This window comes from Drosophila willistoni, chromosome 3R (assembly GCF_018902025.1).
Source record: "Drosophila willistoni isolate 14030-0811.24 chromosome 3R, UCI_dwil_1.1, whole genome shotgun sequence".
In the NCBI taxonomy this organism is placed as follows: domain Eukaryota; kingdom Metazoa; phylum Arthropoda; class Insecta; order Diptera; family Drosophilidae; genus Drosophila; species Drosophila willistoni.
This window is the reverse complement of record NC_061086.1, coordinates 3,632,272-3,657,512: the sequence shown is the minus strand read 5'-3', so window position 1 is coordinate 3,657,512 and position 25,241 is coordinate 3,632,272. Positions and strand designations below refer to the sequence as shown.

General features: G+C 39.1%; 2 protein-coding genes across 4 annotated transcripts; one reads left to right on the top strand and one right to left on the bottom strand.

The window, feature by feature from the left end:
* Positions 1–342: 342 nt before the first annotated feature.
* On the top strand, positions 343–12,458 carry LOC6650725 (histone-lysine N-methyltransferase, H3 lysine-79 specific). Of its 3 annotated transcripts, XM_023180596.2 has the most exons (8): positions 343–1,626; positions 1,700–2,283; positions 2,339–2,511; positions 2,819–6,919; positions 6,980–7,258; positions 7,329–7,850; positions 11,302–12,177; positions 12,268–12,458. In XM_023180596.2, the coding sequence occupies exons 1-8, from the start codon at positions 1,348–1,350 to the stop codon at positions 12,447–12,449; spliced, it is 6,996 nt and encodes a 2,331-aa protein (XP_023036364.1). In that variant the 5' UTR covers positions 343–1,347; the 3' UTR covers positions 12,450–12,458. The 3 variants fall into 3 exon arrangements, with proteins under 3 accessions (XP_023036364.1, XP_023036363.1, XP_046865490.1); XM_023180595.2 differs by lacking the exons at positions 11,302–12,177; positions 12,268–12,458 and adding an exon at positions 9,550–9,899; XM_047009534.1 differs by lacking the exons at positions 11,302–12,177; positions 12,268–12,458 and having other exon boundaries at positions 7,329–8,257.
* Positions 12,459–19,607: 7,149 nt separating this feature from the next.
* On the bottom strand, positions 19,608–25,008 carry LOC6650723. The gene is made up of 4 exons (XM_002072749.4): positions 23,653–25,008; positions 23,341–23,583; positions 22,812–23,274; positions 19,608–22,750 (listed from the first exon to the last, which is right to left on the bottom strand). Exons 1-4 carry the CDS (start codon positions 24,456–24,458, stop codon positions 20,195–20,197), a joined length of 4,068 nt encoding a protein of 1,355 aa, XP_002072785.3. The 5' UTR covers positions 24,459–25,008; the 3' UTR covers positions 19,608–20,194.
* Positions 25,009–25,241: the final 233 nt, after the last annotated feature.

Here is a 25,241-nt window from a genome sequence, read left to right as displayed (position 1 = left end):
TGCCTTTTCTTCTATGTCCAAAGTTGCCTTTACAAAATTTATATATTTAATTAGGTTAAATACAATTGCTAAGAGTATTAATTAGTTAGTTAATTCAATTTTGCATCGCACATTCACATTATTATAATAATCTAAAATAGTGTGCATGTTGAAAGTCGTGTCATTAAATTAGATTTTCGGTTTTCGCACGTTCTTCATTGTTGGAAAATCTAAATTTATTGTTTTTCAATTTTTTTGCAAATTTTATTTTAAGCCATTTTATTATTTACATATGTTTTACCATTTTTGTCTCTGTTCTCTTTCTTTCTATTACAGACTCAAAAATACAAATTCCATTTAAATTCATTTTTAAATATATATTAAATAATATAAATACTTTTAAGAGACGACTGTTGTTGTGTCTATGCAACATCATGGATCATGAATAACGGTACATGGCAAAGTGTGTTATGTGCACGTAGAATCATGGAACGCAGTGGAAATGAAACAACGGCATAATCAAGACGACGGGGTTACCAAACAAATGATTGAGAAAATGTTGTCAGATATTGAAGAAAATGCATCGTTTTCTTAACATACAACAAAATATTAAATTACGCAACTATCATCAGTTACTTTTATATTTTGTTGCCACTGCCGCCACAGCTGAGGAAGAGGGAAGAAGAAGAAGAGGAAGAAGTGTCATTGGCGGCGGTAATAGCACCAATAGCGGAGCCAGAAGAAGACGAACCGGAAGAGGTGACAAGGTGGACAAGAAAAGAAAGCAGTTCAGCAATAGAACGCAACGCAACGTAACGTAACGTAAAGCGAAAACAATACGAAAAGAGAAAGTCGAGAAAGGAGAGAAAACAAGGGAAGAAAGAAGACGTCGACGAGGATATATTTGAAGATTCTTATTAGCCCAATATATTATACATTAAACCCAACGCTGCCACTGTTCCTAAGACAAAAACCACAACGTAACCAATAACGTAATTGTAGCTGTAACGTAACGTAACATAACAACAAACCTAATACCACATAAACACACACACACACACACTACACCAAACCAAACACTGACTGCTCCTATGCCAATTTTATGTTCGATTATTGTCATTTGATCATTTGAACTCCCCATCAATCAATCAATCAACCGAGCAATCGCCGCTTCCGTTCGATCTCCCCGATGCTCCAAACGTTTGGATATTAAGCACTACGAATAATTACGGAACATTATAAGAATCCAACTCACTCCACTCCCGCGCACACACACACCACCCACAGGACGAACGGGCGATCGATCCTGCCGCGCCAACCAACAACCTTTAAATCTTTGCCAAAAACACTGGCAAAGTTTTACAAAATATGGCAACACCCCAAGTCAAGGACTTGGTGTTGCGTTCGCCCGCTGGCTCTTCGGATGTCATCACATTTGCTTGGCCCCTGCAAGTTGGACATGGACAGGATAAGCATGACAACGGCTTCGATATTATCGATACAATCAAATTCGTTTGCGATGAGCTGCCATCAATATCATCCGCATTCGAGGAGATTAATCTCCATCAAATTGACACTGCCTGCTACAAGACTATGACAAATCTTGTCGATCGTTTTAATAAAGCTGTCGACAGTATTGTTGCATTGGTACGTTGTCTCTATCTCAATCTCTTTGTCAATTTTAAAAATTTTATTGAATCATTTAACATTTAACCCACAGGAAAAAGGAACTTCACTGCCCGCCGAGCGCTTGAATAAGTTCGCTCATCCTAGCCTTTTAAGACATATATTGCAATTAGTTTACAATGCTGCCGTTTTGGAGCCCGATAAGCTCAATCAGTATGAGCCATTTTCACCCGAAGTCTATGGCGAGACATCGTATGAGTTGGTACAACAAATGCTCAAACATGTCACAGTCAGCAAAGAGGATACGTTCATTGATCTCGGTTCCGGTGTGGGACAAGTTGTACTTCAAATGGCCGGATCGTTTCCCCTTAAAACCTGCATTGGCATCGAAAAGGCCGATACGCCGGCCCGTTATGCCGAGCGTATGGATTTGTTTTTTCGCCAATATATGGGTTGGTTTGGCAAACGATTTTGTGAATACAAATTGATTAAAGGTGACTTTCTTGTCGATGAGCATCGAGAGAAGATAACCTCATCCACATTGGTGTTTGTGAATAATTTTGCCTTTGGACCAACGGTGGATCATCAGTTGAAGGAGCGTTTTGCCGATTTACGTGATGGCGCTCGTGTTGTATCCTCAAAATCATTTTGCCCATTGAATTTTCGCATTACGGATAGGTGAGTCAATTGAATGAAAGAGAATTTATGTGATCTAATGCCATTTATTTTTCAGAAATCTAAGTGATATTGGCACTATAATGCATGTTAGCGAAATACCACCATTGAAGGGTTCCGTATCCTGGACATGTAAACCTGTATCGTATTATCTGCATGTGATTGATCGTACTAAATTAGAGCAATACTTTCAACGTCTGAAAACCAAAGGGGGTGACCATGATCACGTGGGTAAGTAATTGTTTGTGCGGAGTAGAAAATCTAATCTCTAATCAAAATCTGATTTTAACTGATGCAAATCCGACAGATTCGAAATTCTCAACTCAACTCAAACCCAAAGCAATATAAAAAATCCTCTGTCATGATCCAAACAGTATCAATCATAAGATCACTTTCATTGTCTGTTTTTTTTTTTTTTTTTTTCAATGTTTTCTTGTTTTTGGTTTTTATCAATGTGATCTTAGGTTAAAACATATTAACTAAATTGAATTGTTTATCGTTTGATTCATTCTAAAATTATAAAATTTTTGTTTTGCAGGTACCGTGCGCACTACACGGGATCGTGCCAAGCGTGAGGCCAATATTGGTTCAGGATCTGCTGGAAGCCATCACAATAATAATCACAATAATAACCACAATAACAATAACAATAACCATCAGCAGAGAGGAGCAGAACGAGAACAGTCGAATGGTGGAACTTCATCGCGTCATCAATCACAATCACCGGCTAATGTGAATGCTAGTGGTGCCATGGGCAGTGGTTTAAGCAGCGGAACAGGAGGAGGAAGTGGTGGTAATAATGGTGGAGTTGCCTCTAAGACAACCCGCCAGCAAGCCCAGCAGCAGCAACAACAACAACAGCAGCAACAACGAAGTCTTGACATGGACAGCACATCGGATAGTGATGGCGATGCCACAACTGGAAATGGCGGTAATACCACCACAACCACCAACACCACATCCACCTCAAATGGTGGTGGACCCATGACACGAAAAGTATGGTCCGATTGGTGCAGCTCCAAAGGCAAATCATCTCAATCCGATGAGGAGGAGAATAACAATACAAATGGAGGTGGCAGTGCAACCGCCAGTGGTCGTCAGTCGCGAGCCACCACAAACACCACGATACAGAAGAAGCGTAAAAAGCTAACACGCAAAGCAGCCATTGCCAGTAAATCAGCGGCTGCTGCCCAACGGGCTACTGCCGAGGCAGCGGCTGTTGCTGCTGCAGCAGCTACCAGCAAGGATTCCAGCTCTAAGGAGGATCAACCACCGAGAGCGGCAAGCACCGGTCCGGGCATTGGTGGCGGGCGCAAGGGTCGCTTAAAGAAGGGCGCCCGCGGTCGCAAGTGTCTGAAAATAGCCGGCTTGGATGTTTTGCATAAGCAGACGGTTCTTAGCACTACGGGAGATGCCAATGCAAAGAAATTGCCCGCAGCTCCTGGCACTGTGGATCAGCAATTGACGTCACTGCTCACCGAAAATATGGATCACAATGAGCTGGATATACCGCTGGCGCCACAGCATACCCCGTATGCCTTGCAAATTCTGCTTGATGTCTTCCGATCTCAATACATGTCTATGATTGAGCACATGAAATCGAGTGCCTATCTGCCGCAGGTGCAGAAACAAATCGCCCAAGAGCAAGAGCGCATGGCCAGGCTAAAGAACCGTGCCAGTCAGTTGGACAAACAGATCAAGGTGCTCATCGATGACAGTGTGGCATTGCTTAAGATACGCATGAATGAATTGGGCATCAGTGTGAACTCCCCCAACGATCTGATTGCCCAGGCCAAGGAGATTGTGGGTCGGCATAAGGATCTACAGCATACGGTTAGCAAAATGCGCAATGAGGTGACCTTCTATGAGGGAGAACAGAAGCTGATGCTTAGTAAACAATTGAAACATTTGCCCGAGTATCAGAAATTATTTGGTAACTCATTGAATGGCAAAGTGAAGATGGAAATGCCGCAAGAGCTGTCGGAGACAACAGCCCAAGAGCTTGTGTTGAAGGAAATAGCCAATACGTTGAGTCAGCGCAAGAAATTGTATGCTCAAGTCTCAACAATAGAGCAAGAGACATCGGTTCTGCAAAAGACAGCGGAGGAGAGGACCACAGCGGCTGCCCTGTTGGCTCAAGGTACAAACATTAGCCTGGCAGCCAGCAGCAGCAGCAATAGTGGATCTACAAATAATCCAGCACCCCCTCCACCACCTCTGCCACCAGCATCATCATCATCTTCATCAGTCGCAGTCGCAGCAACATCTTTAGCAGCAGCAGCACCATCAGCTTCTTCTCTTTCCGTGTCCGTGCCAAATTGTAAGATGACAACCACGACAAATAGTAGTAGCACAACCAATAATCATGTGAAAAGTGCCCGACGTAGTCGTGAGCATCGTGCTCGCTCCCAGGAATGGCCTGAAGTGCCCGAAGTTGGTAAGATTCAAGAGAGCAATCCAGAGGTTCTTGCACAGAAAATTGTCGAGACATGCCGTCAAATTGAGGCTGGTCATTATCAAGTGAATGGTAAGAATAAGACCAATGCTGAAATGAATCAACAAACTCCTCCACCGCCACCAGCAACTACCACATCAACGGCAGCAGTGAAATCCATGTATAAGGATAGCACTCTGATGCCAGCACCTAAGCAACAGCAGCAGCAGCAACAACAGCAGCAAATGCAATTGCTTTCTTCTATATTGCCAAAATGTGAGTTACCTGGTCTGTTATCATCCTCCATTCTGAACTCCGCCTCCTCATCATCATCGTCATCATCTTCGTCCATTATGGGACGCAGTGCCGTTAGCAGCATTAAACAAGAATCACCAAAAGTGGCCAATTTTGAGGATCGTTTGAAGAGCATCATTACGACAGCCTTGAATGAAGATCAAGAGCAGCGTAGCAAGGCATCAACAACAGCCATGGATTCTCTGCCACCGCCAACACCCACACAAAGTCCAGCTCCAAAGCGTAGCAAGCCACAGCAGCAGCACCACCACCACCACCACAACAACAACCACCACCAACAGCAGCAGCAACAACAACAACATCAACAGCAATCCCAAATGCATCCCCTACACAATATTATAACTGTTTCCACTCAGGGATTGATGCATTTGAATGCCAATACCACCATATCGCCCATTACACCACCATTGCCAGGACCAGCAGCTGGAGCAACTGCCTCCACAGCTCCGCCACCGCCAGCTAACTTACCCTACGGTGCTGGAGTTTATGGTGGTAAGAATCATGGTGGCAAATATCATCATCAAATGCCCATAAAGGAATCGAAATATTCACCGGCGGCGCGTCATGGCCAACATGCGCAATTGACGCCAACGCCAACCTCGTCATCTTCCCATATGGCCAATTTATATGGGCCAACTGGTCCTGGCGTTGGTTCTGCCAGTTCTGCCAATGCTAATCCTCCTCCTCCAGCAGCAGCAGCAGCAGCAAATGATTTAAGCTATGGTCAACGTCGTCGGGGTACAGTGAGTGCCTCGTCCTATGAGCATTTTATGGTTCAACAGCAACAACAGCAGCAACAACATGCCCTTATGTTGGCCGCTGCCGCCCATGCGGCGCAGCGGCAACAGATGCGAACCGAGGAACAGCCACAACCACAACAACATCGTCTGCCGCAGCATCATTTGCTACATCATCAACAGCAACAACAACAACAACATCATTCTCATCCAGCTCATCATCATCCCAACGAATTCAAGACACCAGCTGAGAATCTACAACTTCAACGTTCCAGCTCACGTGAGCAATTGATGTTGGTGGAACAACAACAGGCCCCACCATCCCATATCGAATTGTTGCCACGTTCGAGTTCGGCGAATTCCTTGGATTATGGCTCTAATGCCTCCTCAACGGGTGGTGGCTACCGTGTGCGTCCACCCAGCCGACCGAGTTCAAATTCCTCACAACCGGACTACACACAAGTATCACCAGCCAAAATGGCCTTACGTCGTCATCTCTCGCAAGAGAAGCTAAATCAACCACCGCAGGCCACATCGACACCGCCAACGGGGCAGCAGACGCCTTCTTCTGGTGGTGGCAAAACCATAGGTGATCTGGTCAATGGTGAGATTGAGCGTACTCTGGAGATTTCCCAACAGAGCATTATCAATGTGGCCGTCAATATGAGCACAACGGGTGTGGGAGCAGCAGCCGCAGCCCATTTCATGGATCGGGCATTCCCCAATGAACGTCTGCTCATCAATCTGAATGCTCAGAGGCCGGAGCGTGTAAATATTAGGCCCATACAGGACGATCATCATGCCGGAGGATCATCTACTGACCAGCCCACCAATTACAGCCAACAGCAACAGCAGCAGCAACAGGCGACAGCATCAGGCAGTAATTTGGCTACCCTAGCTCATGTGGCTTATGCACAGAAATCACAGAGACCCATGTCGACATCATCAGCATCCGCATCGGCAATTAATCCATCGCGTTCTGGACGAGATTATCAGCCAGTGGCTTTGCCACGTGCTGAAATGAAGGGATGCATTGAGGCCTATTTCCATGAGGAGCAACAGCAACAGCAGCAACAACAAAAGACCAAGAATGCTGCGGTTGGAGGAGTTGGTAGAGCATCGCGTTTAAATGGAGCCAATCCGCCTCTGGAGGGTAAGTCTTTAGACTCGAAAATAATAGATGAATTTTTCTCATATAAATCTATTATTCTAGGTCTAGCCGCTTCTCTGCAAGATCATGTGCGAGCCAGGAAATACAAAGAGGAGAATGAAGAGCGTCAACGGAGGGCGGCGGCAGCTGCCTCATCGTCCTCTGCAAACGCCGCATCTTCTTCATCCTCGTCTGGTGGAGGGCCATCAACTGAGTTAAATCCACATTATGCTCATCAGGCACCCCCTGCCCATACCTATCTGCACATGCAGCAGCAGCAGCAGCAGCATCATCAGCCAAATTCACATCAACATTTAAATGGAACACCGCACAAAGTCGAAAGTAAGCTTTGATTTCGAATACTGGACACACAACACCATTGATTTCTCACTCTCTCTCCCTCTCTTAATAGTTGGCATTAAGCGTACATCTCCGCTGGCTCCGCACCAGCAACCACCTCGTCCAGCCAAATTGGCACACTTTGAAACCCAGCAGCAGCAACCACATCTTTATGCCAATGGACAAGTGGTGTTGCCGCCACCGCCAGCAGCACATGAAGCAACCACAACTCCCTCGCCCACACCTTCATCATCGTCGTCGTCGTGTGGTGCTGGTGGAGGAGGAGGAGGCAGACGAAGTAAACTTTTGATAGATCCACCGTTGTTAATGAGTCCAGAGATAAATTCATTGATGGTCGATGAGCGATCATTGCCACTGTCGGTGCATCATAATCATCAACAGCAGCAGCAGCAACAACATCTACACCATAATCATCATCATCCACATGCACATCAAGTGGCACAGCAGCAGCAGCAAGCACATCGTTTGCCACTCCATGGACAAGCAACTTTAAACATGAATGCAACACGTGGCAACAGCAGCAGCAGCAGCAGCAGCAGTAACAACAATAATAATGCGAATGCCGCCGATGATGGTAAGCCATATGTAGGACATTTAATAGCACCATTACCATCACCAACATCAACAACAACAACAATCACAGCAGCAACAACAACAACATTATCACATTTAACACAATTAAAAGCACAACAACAATCAGTTCGTTGTCGCACTCGTCTGGTTGCCGCTCAAGCAGTGCCAGAAGATCTAACCATAAAAAAGCCAATTCAAGCCATTTCCTCAATATCGTCCTCGTCATCCTCTTCCTCCTCGTCGTCGTCGTCGTCGTCTACATCTTCGAGTGAAGACAATGATGATGATGATGATTATAATGATGATAAAGACGATGATGGTGATAATTGCTCTGAATCCACTGACACAGCAGTCTCCTACTACACACATGCTTAATTATTAAACACACATTATACACAGACACACACACTTGCACTTCATTTCTTTTTTTAATTTTGTACATACATTATTTATGTAAATATTCAACAAGAAAATCAAAACAAAAATAATTATTGCTTGCCCTGAAAAATATGCAACACAAAATGCTTTTTTCACTTTCATGTTGCATGTTGTTTCTTTGGTGTCATTTTGTTCTCTGTCCTCCTTTTGTAGCTTGCTTTGTCACGCACACACACACACACACCAACTCATCACACACATTTAAATGGTATGCTGTTTTGTAGTATATTAAAAATTCACTTTATTTGTATTTTTTATTTTGTACTGTTCAGTTTCTTCATTTGTTTCTTTATTTTTGTAATTTTTAAGTGATAAGAACAAAAACTCAATGAATGAGTAGGAAAATTGATTTATCCATATGTACTTCATAGCAAAGTCTACTCTAAGCGAATTTCTAATAGATCTTGAGAAATATTTAAAAGTTCTCAAGCAACAAGTTCCAACAAGAAACTAACTTTTTAGTTTCTTTATCTATCTATCATGTTTTTTGTTTTCAATAAACCATGAGATCTTGCATTAATATTTTGGCTTTTGGTTGACACTGAAACTGCACTTCACACATAAATGCTTGAATGCTGCAAAAGCAATGCCTATTCACGATTGGTTAAAACTTGATTGATGATAAAAGTAAACGGGTTTTGACTGATCTTTAGCTAGATAATTTAATAATCAGCTGGCGGTGCAGAAATGGTTCTTATGCATTAATTGGGTTTTACACTATCAAATAAATGACAAAAATATATTGTATATAAATCAACAAACATATCAACAATGCCAACAACAACCATTCAACGCGTGAGATCAATCATCTATACCCACAAGCATACAACGTTAGCGCTCTTTGTATAAACCAAAAAAAAAAAAAAAAACAAAACCCAAAAAAAACCCATACACACAAACATACAACATATACACCCACACACACACCAAAACTCACCCATTTATTTCAAAAGTTAACAATTGAAACGAAATCTCTCTGGAATGTTTTTTTTCTCCTTACATACATACATATATATTATTATGCATTGCAATTAATTTTCAATTTGTACTAAAAACAAACCAAACCAAAACAAAAAAAAAAAAACATCAATCGAAAGCATATTGATCAGTTTATTGATAATTGCTGCCCCTCGTCCCTTGTCTCTATGCATTTCCTCTACCACTTCTCTGTCTCTCTGTCTCTTAAATATGCCATAATGACACACACATATATATATGTATATCCCTTCTTCTTCTTCTCTATATACTCTACTCCCATACAGTTACCGATTTGGTGGCAACGCAACGTACTATAACTAATTATGATCCCAGACGTCGACTTCGTCTGACTTCGACAATGTCTGGTGCAACGAAACAATTAACAGCTGTCCATCATAATCAGAATCAAAATCCCAATCAGAATCCGTATCCGAATCAGAATCACAGTCACAATCAGAATCCTCCAAAACAAAATCCCAAACATAATGGATATGTTGTGGCGGATAGTAGTAGTTTGCCGCACGATTAATCGATTGATTGATTTACTGAAATGAATGATTGATTGAATGACTAACTTTCAAAATTTTTCCAACGCAAACAAGACCAAAAAAAAAAAAACAAACTAAAAATGTACGTTGGTTGGGCAAAAAGAAAAATCAAGAAGAATACAAAAACGAGTAAAAGAAATATGAAAAATATAAAAAAAAATTGAATAAATTACAAAACCCAGAGTACAAAATAAAACCCAAAAGCTATCTTAAAAAAAAAACATCTATAAAAGACAAAACATTTAATTTTTACGTTCAATAATAATTTTATATCTATGTATCTCTACCTAACAAACAAAAACAAAAAAAAAAGAATCAAACAAAACAAAATTGTCAAAATTTTAATCAATTGAAATTTTTAAACGAGCATGTGAGGTAAGTTCTGTTGCGCCTAATTGGATATATCTTGTTTTTTTTCTTCTTCGTGTTATCACAAGATGCATTCCGAAAAGTTTTGAGGATTCTACAACTGAAATAAAGCTGAAATATAAATTGATTTTAATCTTAAAATCATACATATATATGTATAATCAGAAGATATAGCTAACATCAGGGATTAGGAGCTTTAACTAAGAAAAGAAGTCTGTTTTTAAACTAATACGAGTGATGCAGTAAAACTAAACAAATAAGACAAAATCAAAATAAGACTAACTCACATAAATATTAGCCTCATATGTCCTTTCAGCAGTTTTCCATTTAAGTTCATAACCTAAAAACTATGAAATAGAAGTGAAACAGTGAAACACATTTATTAAGTTAAAGTTTCTACATAAAGGTTTATCAGATGACTTAGGCTTGAGGAGGGATCTATATAGAAGTTTTAGAGTATTCTGTGGACAAAAAAACCTCAAAGCAAAATACAAGAAATACGAATAGTTATAAATTTGTTGCAAATAATGAATACTTTTCCAGTCTATTGCATACTTTCAGGGGCAAGGTTACCCTATTTCACCGCCTACGGCTAATTTAAGTCATTGACTCAACGATAAAAAGTTATAAAAGCATATAGTTAACTTCTTACTTATAGTTTGAATTGAGAGAAAGTTAAATGGGCTTACTACAGGAATGCTAATTTGTTTAATTTAACTTCCTCATTTAATAGTAACTTAGATAGAGTGTCCTGAAAGTTTTTTTGAATGCATTTTGTTTGTCATTTTATTAAATTTCTTTAAATTTTTATTTTACATTATTTTAGTTTTATTTTTAAATTTATTTATGATTTAACCTTCATATACACACACATACTCACCCATACAAGCACGTACGCATACACACGCACACACATTCACTCAATATTTCTCCCTTGCACGCCAAAAAAAAGAACAAAAAAAAAAGAAAGGATAAAAAAATTCAAATAAATCACACATATACATATACATTTATAGGGGTTTAGGGACTTCGCCAGCAAAACCAAATTGTACTTGAATATTTAACTAATCGCAAAAACTTTTCTCTCTCTCTCTCCCCACCCCCCTGTTTGCCACCCAGATGATGTTATAGCTGCCGATGATGAGTCACATTGGCAACATCGTGTCAGCTCTGGTTTCGATCGTTTAGTGGCCTTCGCCAGCACCGAATTGGACAAGACGAGGCGTAGCATTGATGGCGATACAGTTCCGGCTTCGATTAGCTGCAACACATCACCGGATTCGGGAATTACCACACACAGTAGCAGCAATTCGGATGCAGCGCGTACATTTCTGTCCACCTCATCGAGTTCGTCGCAATTGGAGCTGCCGCCAAGCAGTGGCAGCAGCAGCAGCAATCAAAGTCTGTACAACAGCCAACAGGCCCACAATCAGCAGCAGCATCTTCATCATGGGGCGCAGCAATTGGCCCAGCCTCAGTTGCCACAGCCTCACCATTTGAATGCTGCCGATCATTTGAGTGACAGTAGCATGAAATCCACAGCCTCATCCTCTCTGGCAGCCGGTACTTCGTTGAAGACCATCTCGCCGGTGGATCCGAGTGCCATTGAGTCGCCGCCGCTCTCTGATGTCGGTTTGCCACGTACACCCAGTCCCAGTGCGGTCAGCGTGGCCACGCCTCCACCAATTGCCGCCAATGCTGGACCGCCGCAGACTATGCCAATGGCCAATGAGTTGCGTATACCATTGAAATATCAACGTAAATCGAAAATCGGTTCCGAGAAGCATTATAAGAAAAAGTTTTGTGAACGCAACTGGGAATACGATTGTGAGGATGAATTGCTTGCATATTCCAATTTAAGTGCTCCAGCCACAGCAGCAGATGCAGCCGGCAATGGTCCAGGTGTTATGGATTCTAGCGGCGGTGGTGGAGGAGGAGGGTTGAATGCAAATCCAAAGTCTGGTAAATCACCCAAGGATAAATCATCACCACATCATCAGCAGCAGCAGCAGCAGCAGCAGCAGCAGCAGCAGCAGCAGCAGCAGCAGCAGCAACAACAACAACAACCACAACAACAACAACAACAACAACAACAACACCAGCAGCAGCAACATCATCACAAATCATCGAAATTTAGGCCCAAAGGCAAAGATTGGGATTGGTCATTGGATAGTCGCAGTCAGACGGGCGAACTAATGCCAACTCCAAACACAACGTCTGGCAGTCACAATAACAACAGCAGCTCTGCAACAACAACGAGTAATTGAATTAAAACATCAAATTTAAATTAATATAATTTAGTGAAATTTTTGCTGAAAGAAAAAATGATGGAAAGAACCTATCCGCAATCCAAAAAGTATGCTATGATTTTTCATACTTTTCGATTTAGACCGATTTCTTTTCAATTTCAATATTTTTCTTATAATTTGTATGTAATTAATTTAATTGTAATATTTAACTAAATGAATTGTGTTTATGTGTAGTTAACTTATTGTACAGATCAGACTTCCCAAAAACACCCCCTCACCCCATCCATCCCCCCTAACCAACTTTGGTCAAGCCTGTTTGTGTTTCATTTATTTTTTATTCTGCGTTTCCGCAAACTTTTGTAATTAAGTGTATTAAGTAGCCTCTAAGACACAAATCATGATATATATATTTAGATATATATACATATATATGTATGTATAAACCCAATCGATGAACAATGTTACTGATTTTTTATTAATTCAATCCAAAACTACTAAGATGATGATGATGATTATTGATTGTATATTACGTTTTTTTAATTGTTTCATTGTGTTTGCTTTAAGTTTTTAAATAATGTGTGTTTTTTCCGCTCCCTTTAATTTGTCTTTGCTTGTTTTCTTTTATCCTTATTCTTTTAAAGTTATTTTTTAAATAAAAATTGTGAACCAAAAACAAATGATTCATTTTATTTTCATTGTGTTCGATTTAACGAATACTTTCAAATTACAGGCAAGAACTCTTCAAACTAATATTTAGTTTTCTTTATGGGTTTATTTTTTGTTCTGATCAAAATTTATTGAGATTTTTTTTACTATTTCAAAATCTCTCCAAAGTTGTATTGGGACCAAACATTTAATTAATAATTAACCAAAATAAACGAAAGTTGCTTGGGAAAAATGTTCGAATTAGAATTCATTTCCCAAATTTTTGGAAATAAAAATGTTTTTTGTTTCCATTTTCCTCAAATTGCAGAAACTTTAGCGTTAATAAATTGCACAAATGCACAAAAAACTCAGCTTTTTGGTTTTATTTTTTTCTAAAAAAATGTGCGTTTATGTGTATATAGAGAAATTGGGTGTACTTTAATGTAAAAAAAAGAAAAGCAAAATAAAATAAAGTTATATACATTTATTAATCTACTTAGAAAGTAATAGATAAAAAACTGAACTAGAAAATAAAAAAAAACCACAAACAGAAAAAAAGAATAATTTATACAAAATGCAACAGAATAAAAAAAAAAAGAAATGAAAAATCAGCAACAACAGCAGAAAAACACCAAAAACAACAACAACAAGTAACCTTATTAATAAAAAGAATTTTCCACCTCAGCGAAATGAATAACAACAACAACAATTTGATATACATATATACTATATATATATATTTAATCTCAATATAACAAAAAATTAAATTTAAAAAAAAATGGCAAAAGCAAATCGAATATCAGGAAATCCGAAAAATAATTAACAAATTGAAAATAATATTAATAATTTACAAGCGCATTTAAAACAAAGTTTAAAAGTTTAACAAACAACAACAACAAATCTAACAAGTATATATACATATACCAATACGTAAATGACCCCCAAAAGTAAAAATCTAATCTTATAACAATTAGTGTTTTATATAATGTTAACACAAATTAGAAAAAAAAACATTATGGAATATATATACACACATATATAAACATTAAAGGATACAAAAATCGGATATCGATCATTTAAAATGTGCTAGTGCTATTAGGCGTAGTGTATAAACTATTAATAAAAAAGTAACGAAATCGTAAAGCGCATTAATCGATTTTTATACGTACATACACGATATACATATACCTTTATATGTATATATATATATATATACATAGATATATACCCATTATATACACAAAGTCACAGTCTAAAGGGGCAAGTTGTGCTTAAATCGTATCAGTTGTAGCAAATGGAACATTATTTTGGCGCTATTATTAATAAAAAAATAAATAAATGTGTAATGTATAATATGCATAAATAAATAATACAACAAATTATTAATAATAAACAAAGATAGTTAAATTTACATGTAAAGCATAATAGCAATGGCATTAAAAAAAGAGAGAAGATACATAAGCAACTAAAAAACCAAATAAATTAATAATATATAACAACAACAGCACACAGCATATTAAATTTAAACATAAACATACAAAAAGAAAATGGTATTATGTATATTATAAACAAAAAAAAAAAACAAATATTTATTGCATATTATTATTATTATTATTTTAAACTCAAAATGTTTAATAAAAAATATTAAAATATAATAACTGACATACAGAAAGAAAACCCTCTTCTATATATACATATACAGTGGGGCAAATGCAAATGTATTTTAAAAAACACTTTTTTTTTGTATTTTAAATTCATTTTGTTAAAACAAAAAACATATGTAAGTTTTTAAAAAATCACATTTGTAAAAATTGGTCAATTGTAGGCTGCTTAGAATTTTCTTATTTAAGTTAAGAGTTGTCAGTTTTCAAAACGGTGTTTTAAAGGATTTAGGTATTGGTAAGATATAAAATCAAGGCTCTTCAATTCTTTTACTTGTTGCGAGTTAATTGGCCTTTCAATTTAGAATTATCTAATACATACAGTTGCGAGCAAAAAAATAGTAGCGCAAAACACTTGCCGATATTTATTACTATAACTTGCAAGATAATATTCCGATCTGTGTAAAACCTTTAAGTACCGTTATCAACAATGTTTAACACTTGTCCATTACATTTGAAATTCACTTGGAGATTTAACTTTTTTGCTACTTAATTTTTAAGCTTATTTGCCAAATTTAGAGCCAGAAAATAATAGTAGTGAAGGATCTTTCATTGCAGGAAACTAAAACTATTGCTAGAAGGTTGTTTTTTTTTGCTCTATTTGATGTGCTAAATGTTCGCGGTAGAAGATTCATTAAAGTATTCCAATTCGCAGATTTAAATGGGCCGGGGTACGCATATGTCTTTTAAGAAGATTATTCAGATCAGAAACCTTATGGATAAGGGAAAAACTTACATAGAAGTCTGTCAAATTTTGAAGTGCTCCCCAACTGCAGTTCAAAATGCATTAAAATTAAAAAAAATATCAGAAAGACGTGGCCGAAAGCTTAAAATCTCGCCCGAATTAGAAAAAAGAATAGAACGAGACTCAAGGCTTCGCTCGTTTGCATCGGCTGTGAAGATGCAGGAAGAGCCAAAAGTGCCGGCCAGTGTTTGGACAGTGCGGTGAGAGTTACCTCAAACTAACTTGAACGCTCGCAGCCCTCGGAAAAATCCAAAACTCCCACAGAAAAACATAAAAAAACGGATTGAATAGTTAAAATTCCACATAAATTGACCTGTGGAGAAATGGCGCAACATACTTTGGTCAGATGAGTCCAAAATTGTGATGTTTGGACAGAGGGGATCTAGGCTGTATATTCGTCGACAGAAAAACACGGAGTACAGCCCACAGTACACCACAAAGACTATTAAACATGCCAGATGAAGTGTGTTGGTGTCAGGATGTTTTCCCTAATACGGTGTTGGTCCTATATGCTGCATAGAAGGCATAATGTGTACGTTAAAATTATTGAGGAAGTAAAGGTACCACATGACGAAGGGAAAATATCACTTTGTTGGGTATTTCAACAAGACAATAACCAGAAACACACAAGGAAAGTGGCAAAAGCTCGTATCGATAATGCTAGAGTAGATTTAATGAAGTGGCCCGTGCGGGCGATCTGCGCCCGATTGAAAATTTGTAGTGCGACGTTAAGAAGGGAGTAGTTGCTGCAAAGCCAACCACTAAAAGAGGTCCTTAGACTGCTATAGAGCGTAGGTACATGAAAGGCCATAACACCAGAAAATGATAGATTCAATGCCGTGTCGCTGCGCAGCCGTATTGGGAAACAATGGATAAAATTAATCAATTGTAGACTGCTTCGAATTTTCTTATTTAAGTTAAGAGTTGTTAGTATTTAAAACGGCGTTTTAAAGGATTTAGGTATTGGTAAGATATAAAATCAAGGCTCTTGAATCTTTTAATCCTTTTAATTATTTACTTGTTGCGAGTTAATTGTCCTTTCAATTTAGAATTATCTAATACATACATACAGTGCTAATCATATTTATAACCCACTTTTTATTTTTTGTTTTCGAATCGAGTTGAAAAATTCGAAGGGTGATAGAAAGTCCTTATGTTAGAACTAAATTTTCAATACCTCTTAAAAACCACTGTTTGTCTTTGACACATACAAACATAGGCATAGAACCGTTAATTTAAAAATTTACTTTCCAGCCTTTTCAGTCACATTTTTGCATCATATTTATAACCCACTGCCGTCTTTTTGTATTGACAATTGAGAAAAAGACGTTTATGACAAAAGTCTTTGATATTTTTTTATTTTTAAAATACATTTTTCAGTACCCGAACTGAAAATCCGTATTTTTGTTTTACATATCTAAAATTTAAAACATTTTCAGCGTTTATTGAGAAATGTTAGAAAAATAAGGTGGGCTATGCAAGCACTGTATTATGCTCTATAAAAAAGTATTTATGGTCCGCCTGCTACAAAAAAATGAAGTGAGTAAGTCGTCTCGCCGACTTAGGTATACCATTCACCAGTAAAACAAATATTTCCAATTTATAATTACAAATTCTTATACGTATTTTTAAAAAATTCTGTTGACATTCTTTTTACAAGCATATTTCAGTATCTCGCTCACCCGAGTATGTGAGCACACTAGCGCCGCCGCCAGCCAACGGCCATCTCCGGCCTTATGGAAAACGTTTATACGCATAACTTGGCTATTTTTTGTCCGATTTGGATCATCTCTGTTTTTTTGCTGGGTATTAATATCAAATTTAAGTGTGCCAAATTCGATTGCACAGGGTAGAAAATTACGGGAGATAATCAAGGTTTTTCAAATTACAGGGGCGTGGCAAAATCTTTACACATACTAAATGTGCGCATTTACTAAGCAAATGTACCTATCAAATATGGTGTCTCTGGCTAGAATAGTTTTTTAATTGCGGGGCGGAAAGGGGCGTGGCAAAAATTTAAAATAATCTTGATCACTTTACATACTACACGAGTCTACATACCAAATTTGGTGGCTCTAGCTTTTATAGTGTCTGAGATCTAGGTGTTCATACGGACAGGCGGACATGGCTAGATCGACTCGGCTGTAGATGCTGATCAAGAATATAATACTTTATGGGGTCGGAAAAGCTTCCTTCTGCCTGTTACATACGTTTTGGCGACTTTAATATAGCATTTCACCCTATGGGTGTATGGTGTAAAAAAGGTCCGAAAACAGGCTACCAACCAAGAAGAAAACCACCTTAAATACAACTTACAAATCTATTTTATTATTTTAGCCACAAAAGAAATCAGTTTTACTATGACAATAACTTGATAAACTTGTTGTTAAAGCTGTTTTTGTTGTCTCCCCTCCTTTTAGATTAGTAAGACACTTGATTTTCATTTCTTTCCATAGATTTTTATTGAATTAGTTCGCTTGCTGCATGAATATGAAGTTCAATTGCATTCAATTACGTGTACATAGATTTTATAAAAAATTCCAGTTGAGTTTTTCTTTTTTCCTATAATGGATGTCTGGATTTTGTATTGGATCGATCTCTACTGAAGGTTGATTGGTTGTGATTTTTGTTGTTGTTTTGAATTTCAATGTAGTTTTAGATATACGTAGATACACTTAAGGACTATTTCCATATACAAAATGTGTGTGTGTGTGTGAATAGTTGCTCTTTAATTTTTGTTATTTGATTATTTTCAAGCGGTTTTGCAGGTTTTCTTGTTCGACTTAAATTGTATTTGATTTGTTGTTTGTTTTGTTTGCTGGCAATCGATCAATGCATATTGATTGATTATCTATTGTTATTATTATTGGTTTTACATTATATTAATTATTAACTGCTGACTCTGTTCAGATTCCCCAATAAATCTGTGAATTAATTGTTTTGCCTAAGTTGTAAAAATTTCATTCTTGTATAACGTTTTCTATTAAACTATTTTGTTATTTACGTGTGTGTGTGTGTATATGTTGTATGAAGCTTATCTTTCATTGTTTTCATTCGTTTTTTATGCTTGTCTGTATGTAATTGTATTTGTATATTTTGTTTTTGTGGTAAATGTATATGTATATATATATACTTATAATTGTTTTACAATAAAGCCTGAGGCACATTTATAGATATATGTTCGTATTTTAAACTTTTTATTATTACAGAAAAAAACATTTAAAATTTTAAACATAAAAGAGGTTTTTGTATGTGTTTTTTCTTCACTTTGTTTTATAAACAAATTAACATTGAAATTTACACTCACACATACAATACATACATATATTAAATTTTTTGTTTTTCAAAAATTCATTAAAGCTAAAAAGAAAGGAAACCTATCATAGACAATGTAACTGGGAACACATGGAAGGGGGTGGTGGAAGAAATTCTATGGAAAATTCAACTTAATTTATAAACAATTAATAAACAAAGCAATAAAGGGCAACACACATTTAATAACAATCAAACACCTAGGGCTAATTATTCAAAAGATGACAAAAGAGAAAATATATTTAGAAGTTTTGCTTTCTTCTTTTGTTTTTTTTTTGTATAAGATAGACATATATATTTAGAATAGATTTAGTTAGTTAATAAAATCGAAATATATGGAGAGAAAAGGGGCGGGGGATAAAATCCCAAGAGGCCAATTTCGAATATTTTGAAAATACATACACATCATGCATACATACACACAATTCAATTCAATCCAATCGAAATTAATATATTAAACAGCACAAGCACTAAAAATTTTTAATTTTTCTCTTTCGCTCTTTCGCACGCTTTACATCATTTTTATATCAAAAGATTATTAATTTTTGTTTTTGTTGTAGATTTGTTAAATTTGTTTGGTTATCGTTTTCTTAAAACCGCTGCATACATTTTTGTTTCATTTGTTTCATTCAGACTTTTCAAGTTCATTTCGTTTTTGTTTTCTTTTTTTTGTTTGTTTTGTTTTCTTTGTAAGATTTGTAACATTTAAAAACTAATCAACTACATACAGAAAATGAATGGCATTAACAATTTGCCATTCTTTTTTTTATAAATGTATATATATATATAGAATATATGTATTTTATATATATATACACATACATACAACAACGGCCTGAGGGGAGACGATAGATAGATACATAGACATAAGAGTTGGCTTTAAAAGGCACTGGTAGATCTTATAATGAAAGTAAAGTTCGACTTGGGCAGATCTGATGTGTTTTTTGACTCTTTCTTGTTTTTTTTTTTTGTTTTGAGTTTGTTCATTGTTAGTTGGTCCAGCCAGAAAATGTTTTTGTTTCCATATAGATTTAAAGTAAATCTTTTTATAAGATCAACCATCTAAAACCAACACTTACTGATAAATGGATGGTGGTTCCAAAGAATTGATCCTTTTGTGTAAACGAAACCTTGGTAACTGCGGGAGGAAAACGGGGTGTTTCGTTTACGAAGAGAAAGCTCAGAAACAATAAAGGACATTACTACAAAAGACAGGAGACGAACGACGACACTCGACATGATAGTTTAAACTACAAATCGTCCACATGCTGGAGCAGGCAAGCCATTACATTGTCCTGCTCCACCTCCTGCTCGTTCTGCTCCTGCTGGTTGGTCACTTTTTCTTGCTGCTCCTTTATTGTTTCTCCATCTCCTTGTTGAGCTTTCTCTTCAGGCAAATTCTACAAGTTATCGAGTATATCGGAGGCATCACCAATTATGGCTTCAACTACATCCGAGCTACTCGGTGCTCTGTCATCCATTAAATTGTCCGCACTAAGAGTCAAGGCCACAGAGTCTGCTGCTGTTACATCGTTTCCAGAGCCACCAACGAAGCTTGTCGCTGTTGTTGTTGTTGACGATGAGGGCAAACTATCGATGGTATTGCCATTCAGTAGGAAATCCCTACGCATCTCAATTGGGCTATAGCGAAAACAGGGCGTTGTTATGGGCGTGGTTGGCATAGATTTGGATATATCCAGAGAATTGCGTGCACTGTAAGTTGCTGGAGCTGCAGCTGAGTAAGTGTTAGCAGGCGTGACCTGATGATGGCTGCCCCAATTAAAGGATGGAGAGATATTAAAGAAACCATTTGAAGCTGTCCGCGTCACGTCGCCAGGAATAGCGACATTTGCGACATTCGTTAAATGGGAACTGCCATTCAGGTGCTGATGTGGCAATGGCGTTGAGGGTACGGAACGGGAAACAATTCCTATGCTACCACCGCTACCACTGCTATAGCCCGATGATGAGCCAGTCGATGAGCTGCAAGTTGTGCCGCCCGTTTGCTGGGCAATGCTACTGAATTTATTGTTAAAGCTGGGCGAGATCAGTGCACTAACATCGACGCCATCGTAGAGTAGACCCGTATCTACATCGACATCCACATCTTTGATGGGTTGTTGACTGCTTTGGCTATTCTCGGAATAGAAACTAACCTGACGATTGAAATTTGGACTGGTGCGGGAATGCAATTGGGACAATGGCACCGATTGTGAACGCTGAATTTCGGTCAGCTCCAAATCATCATCGCCATTGCCAGTCAAGGCCAGACTTGTCTCCAGATCCATGGCATCTACACCGGGATTTTCCGAGAAATTTGTACAAGAAGCCGATATAGGCCATGTTGTTGTGGTGCTTGGACCCATTGCATTGCAATGCTGCAACAGAGATGGACTTGGTGGAGCAGAGGCTGATGTCGTGCTGGCACTGGGATAGCTATACACATAGCTGCGACGTTTCCGTGTTGCCCCAATCATGGGGTCACGTCCATTATCAAAGTCCAGGGATTGTTGTTTGCCCGTCAGCGAGAGCTGTGAGCGCATCTGACGCATCCGACTGAGACCGGGGCTGGCAAAACAGTTCTGCTGATTACTACTGGAGGGATTGTTGTTTGGATTCGTTGACTGTTGGATAACAGCCGTTGTGGCATTGATGTTTGGTGATATTGGCAAAAAGATGCAATTCTTGTTGTTGCCATTGCTGGAAGCATTGCTTAGGCTAATTTTACGCTTATTCGGATTAAGGTTGGCACGTTGCTGCTGCGTTTGTTGTTGTTGATGCTTTCTTGACATTAGAGCCAGAGACGCTGAGGCAGAACCCACATTATTATTAATCGCTGACTGACTTGAAGTGGCCTGAATGAAACCCTGAGGCGATGGCATGGCCATCGATGATGCAATTGAAACGGAAGAGGAGGATACACCTTCTGTAGCTACAGCTGGTGGTATCGCCCCAATTCCATCATTCAATTGCATTACTCTCACGGCTACTCCATTTCCAGTTGCCAATTGCGTATCTTGTTGCTGTTGTGGAATTCTGTTCTGTTCTGCTAGAGCATCCAAGGAATTCAGTTGTTTTTCCTCAGCGTCTCCCATCTGAAAATATTGAAGCAGCTCGGTATCGGCACCCTCTGAATTCTCATCTTCCTCGCCGGGTAGAAAATAATCGTCGAGTTCGTGCTTATCCATATTGCAAATGCTAATTACACGCTCACGTGGTAAGCCCAGATTTTCTGGTAGTCCGGAATCCTCAGCAGCGGCGGCCAAAGCGGCTGCATTTTCGGCGGCAATCAATCGTTTGGCACGTAACAGCATCATGCTGTTACGAGAAGCTACTTTTGGTGTGGGTGTGGGAGCGGATGTGGCTGAGCTTGCATCGCCACCGCCAGCTGTAAGACTGCTCGATGGACTTATTGAGCTGCCCATTTGCAAGGGTGGCCCCATAGACAGTTGCCCGCTTGTTGGCGGTGGTGTGGCCGATGTTGTTGTTATTACTGGTGGAACTAGTCCGCCAGCAACGCCTCCGCCTCCTGTTGAACCCCCACTGCTTGGTGAATTGGCCCAAAATCCTTTGGTTTGTTGAGCCTTGAGTACTTTTTTACAAAATATATTGGATGTATTATATTCCTCCACCTCGTTTTTGATAACTGGTGGTGACATTTCCATAATTTTCGGTGTTAAGTTACGAACAGCATTGTTATTGTTGTTGCTTCTTGGCTCCGTAGGTGCCAGATTCATGGGCAATAATTGATGTTGCTGTTGTTGACCAGTTACATAATTATACGACTGTGTCTGATTGGGCGAATCGGTAATCTCCTGTTTAATCTTAAGACCATCTTGACTAGCCTCCTGGCTGCTGCCTGCATCTAAATGCCCTGATAATTGATGACAACTGGATTCGGATGATGTTGAACCCTTGCGTTTCTTCTTTCGTCGTTTTTTCAATGGACCCATATCCTGGGGGGAAACAAGATCTTAGTAATATCTGCAACAAATGATACAAATTTACTCAACCTACAGTCAGTAGACGTTTCTCCTTGGGTTCTCTGGGTGTATACTTCTTGCCAGTTGGATTTGGATGACCCACTATGGTTGCATTGTTACTGCGAATGCGTGTGGCCAATTCCGTAATGCTACCCAGTTTGGTATTGAGCAATTTCTCCGCCCAAACGCGTACAATATTTATGCTATCGTCACCGCCATCAGCAACAGATGATGCACTAGCTACGCCAGGCAGGAGCTCAGATTTAGATGGCGTTACCCCATCCTCACCAGCCTCAAAATGTTCCTCTTTCAACTGAAATATCTGAGGCAATTGCGGTGGTATCAGCTTGGTGGTCTTACGCATTGCTGCATAACAATAACGTGAATTTCCACGCGTTCCCAAACGTCTGGGTCTCACGCCAGGAAAGACTTGCTTCATCACTTTTCCAAAATCCGCCGTGGACAACGGTTTGATGCTCAAACGTTCGCAATAGGCACTTGAAAGATTAGCAATAATAATTTAGCCGATTGAATAAGAGAACATAACCATTATATCGCCTCACATATAATCATTGTAAACATCCTGCTTGGGTATGGACACCTGAGCATCGTGCTCTAAATGAGATCGGACCCAATTGATGGTATGATTTATTTCCGATCGAGTGCCTAGCGGATTTTGTGGTTGCCTTAAGGGATCTGAGTCTGAACTCTCACCGGGTAGACGCAAATATAGAAAGAGTTTCTCTATGGGTTTTAAGCTGGCCACTCCTTCCAATATCTGCGAGATTTGATGCTTGGCATTGTCGCTAAAAGGATGAAGAAAATATATTTTATAATAGAATCACGATTAGAGAAAAAATCGTTGAAGCACTTACTCCAAACTGGATTCAATGACCTGCTGAACGCGTTGCATTTTATCATCCGAGGACATGGCATTCATCACGTTCTCTGCTATTGTAGAATTGATGACTCCTGCACTGGCGGCACTAGAGACGCCACTCGCATCTCCCGGATGCCTTGATGTAGCTGGAACATTTGACTGGGCTATCTGTGGAGGGGCATTCGTTGCAATAACTGGAGCAGTTGCTGCACCAGCCGGTCCTGTAGCCGTGCCAGCTCCAGACGCGTGCATGGCATGCATAATCTTTCCAAGCTCCAGCTGCTGGGCTGGATTAAAGTTGAGAGCAGCATTAACAAATGCCAAACCGGCGGCATTATTGGCTGCCGATGCAAAGGGATTTGGTTGAAGCACTGAAGAACCACCACCAACTGCTTGATTTGATCCCACTGGACCACTGGAAGCGGCACTGGCATTGGAAAACGGAGGAGGCACAAAGCCGCTGGGTGCAGCTACAGGTACATTTGTGTGTGGAGACGTGGGCGAGACTTGCAGGGGAACAGCTCCCAAGCCTGGCCCAACTGGGACAATAGTTAACGGAGATGTTAATTTATTTGTATTATGATGAATGGGTGGAGCCTGAAATCGTCCAGAGGTATAAGGGATTTCGCCACTCAAACCCAATCCTTGAATGCCATAGGAGGGATGGTGGGGGGGTTGAGGATGAGGATGAACTGATGCTGTCACCCCCCTTTGAAGTGAGGCTGCTGTCGATGGAACTGGAACCGGAATTGGAGCTGCTGTTGGCGCCGCTGATTTCGCCCAATGATGCTTCTCGGACATGTTAGGAATGCTAGCGGCGCCTCCGTACAGGCCACACTGGGACAAACACTATACACTTGTTGTTGTTGTTCTACCGAGTACGAGCAAGGGGTGGAAGAGGAGGGTGTCGAAAGCGAGGCGGGCGCAATAAGGAAACGAAATCAAATTTTCTGTTAAACACTCGTATTCGCGTGTCGCTTTAGGAGATGAAGATTGCCAAGTCGATAACTGGCCCGACGCAATAGTGGTAGTAGTGGTAGCAGTGTGAGAGCGAGATAATAAACATTTTTTTCTTTTTTTTGGCTTGCGTGCGTGTGTGTGTGTGTGTTGGATTTATATTTATTTTTCTTTTCGTTCGCTTTGCTCTATCGCCTTCTATGTCATTCTCTTTTGAGCCTTCGTCCTTGCTTAATGCGACAGGAAATTGTCAATTTATTGTATTCACAATTCGTTCTAACTATTTTCTAATAAGACTATTATAAAATACGATGGAATATTCCATTTTTCCTTAATTTTTTAGCGATAAGAAATATCTTCCGTTCTGCGTCTCGAAAAATACACAAGAGTGTGGCCAGATACTGCAAATTAGTAATACTTGAATGTGGCCATAATTTCGATGTTGGCTAGCCCACCAGAAGCTATGATAATAAATCTATCGAAATATAGTGCATACATCAGCAGGACAAAAACACAAAATTATTATATACAGTGGACCCTCGGTTAACGCATGTCTTGGCTTTAGAACAATTCGGATAACGAACAGATATTTTTGGGAAAAAAAGGTTTTGCTTAACGAAGAAAGTT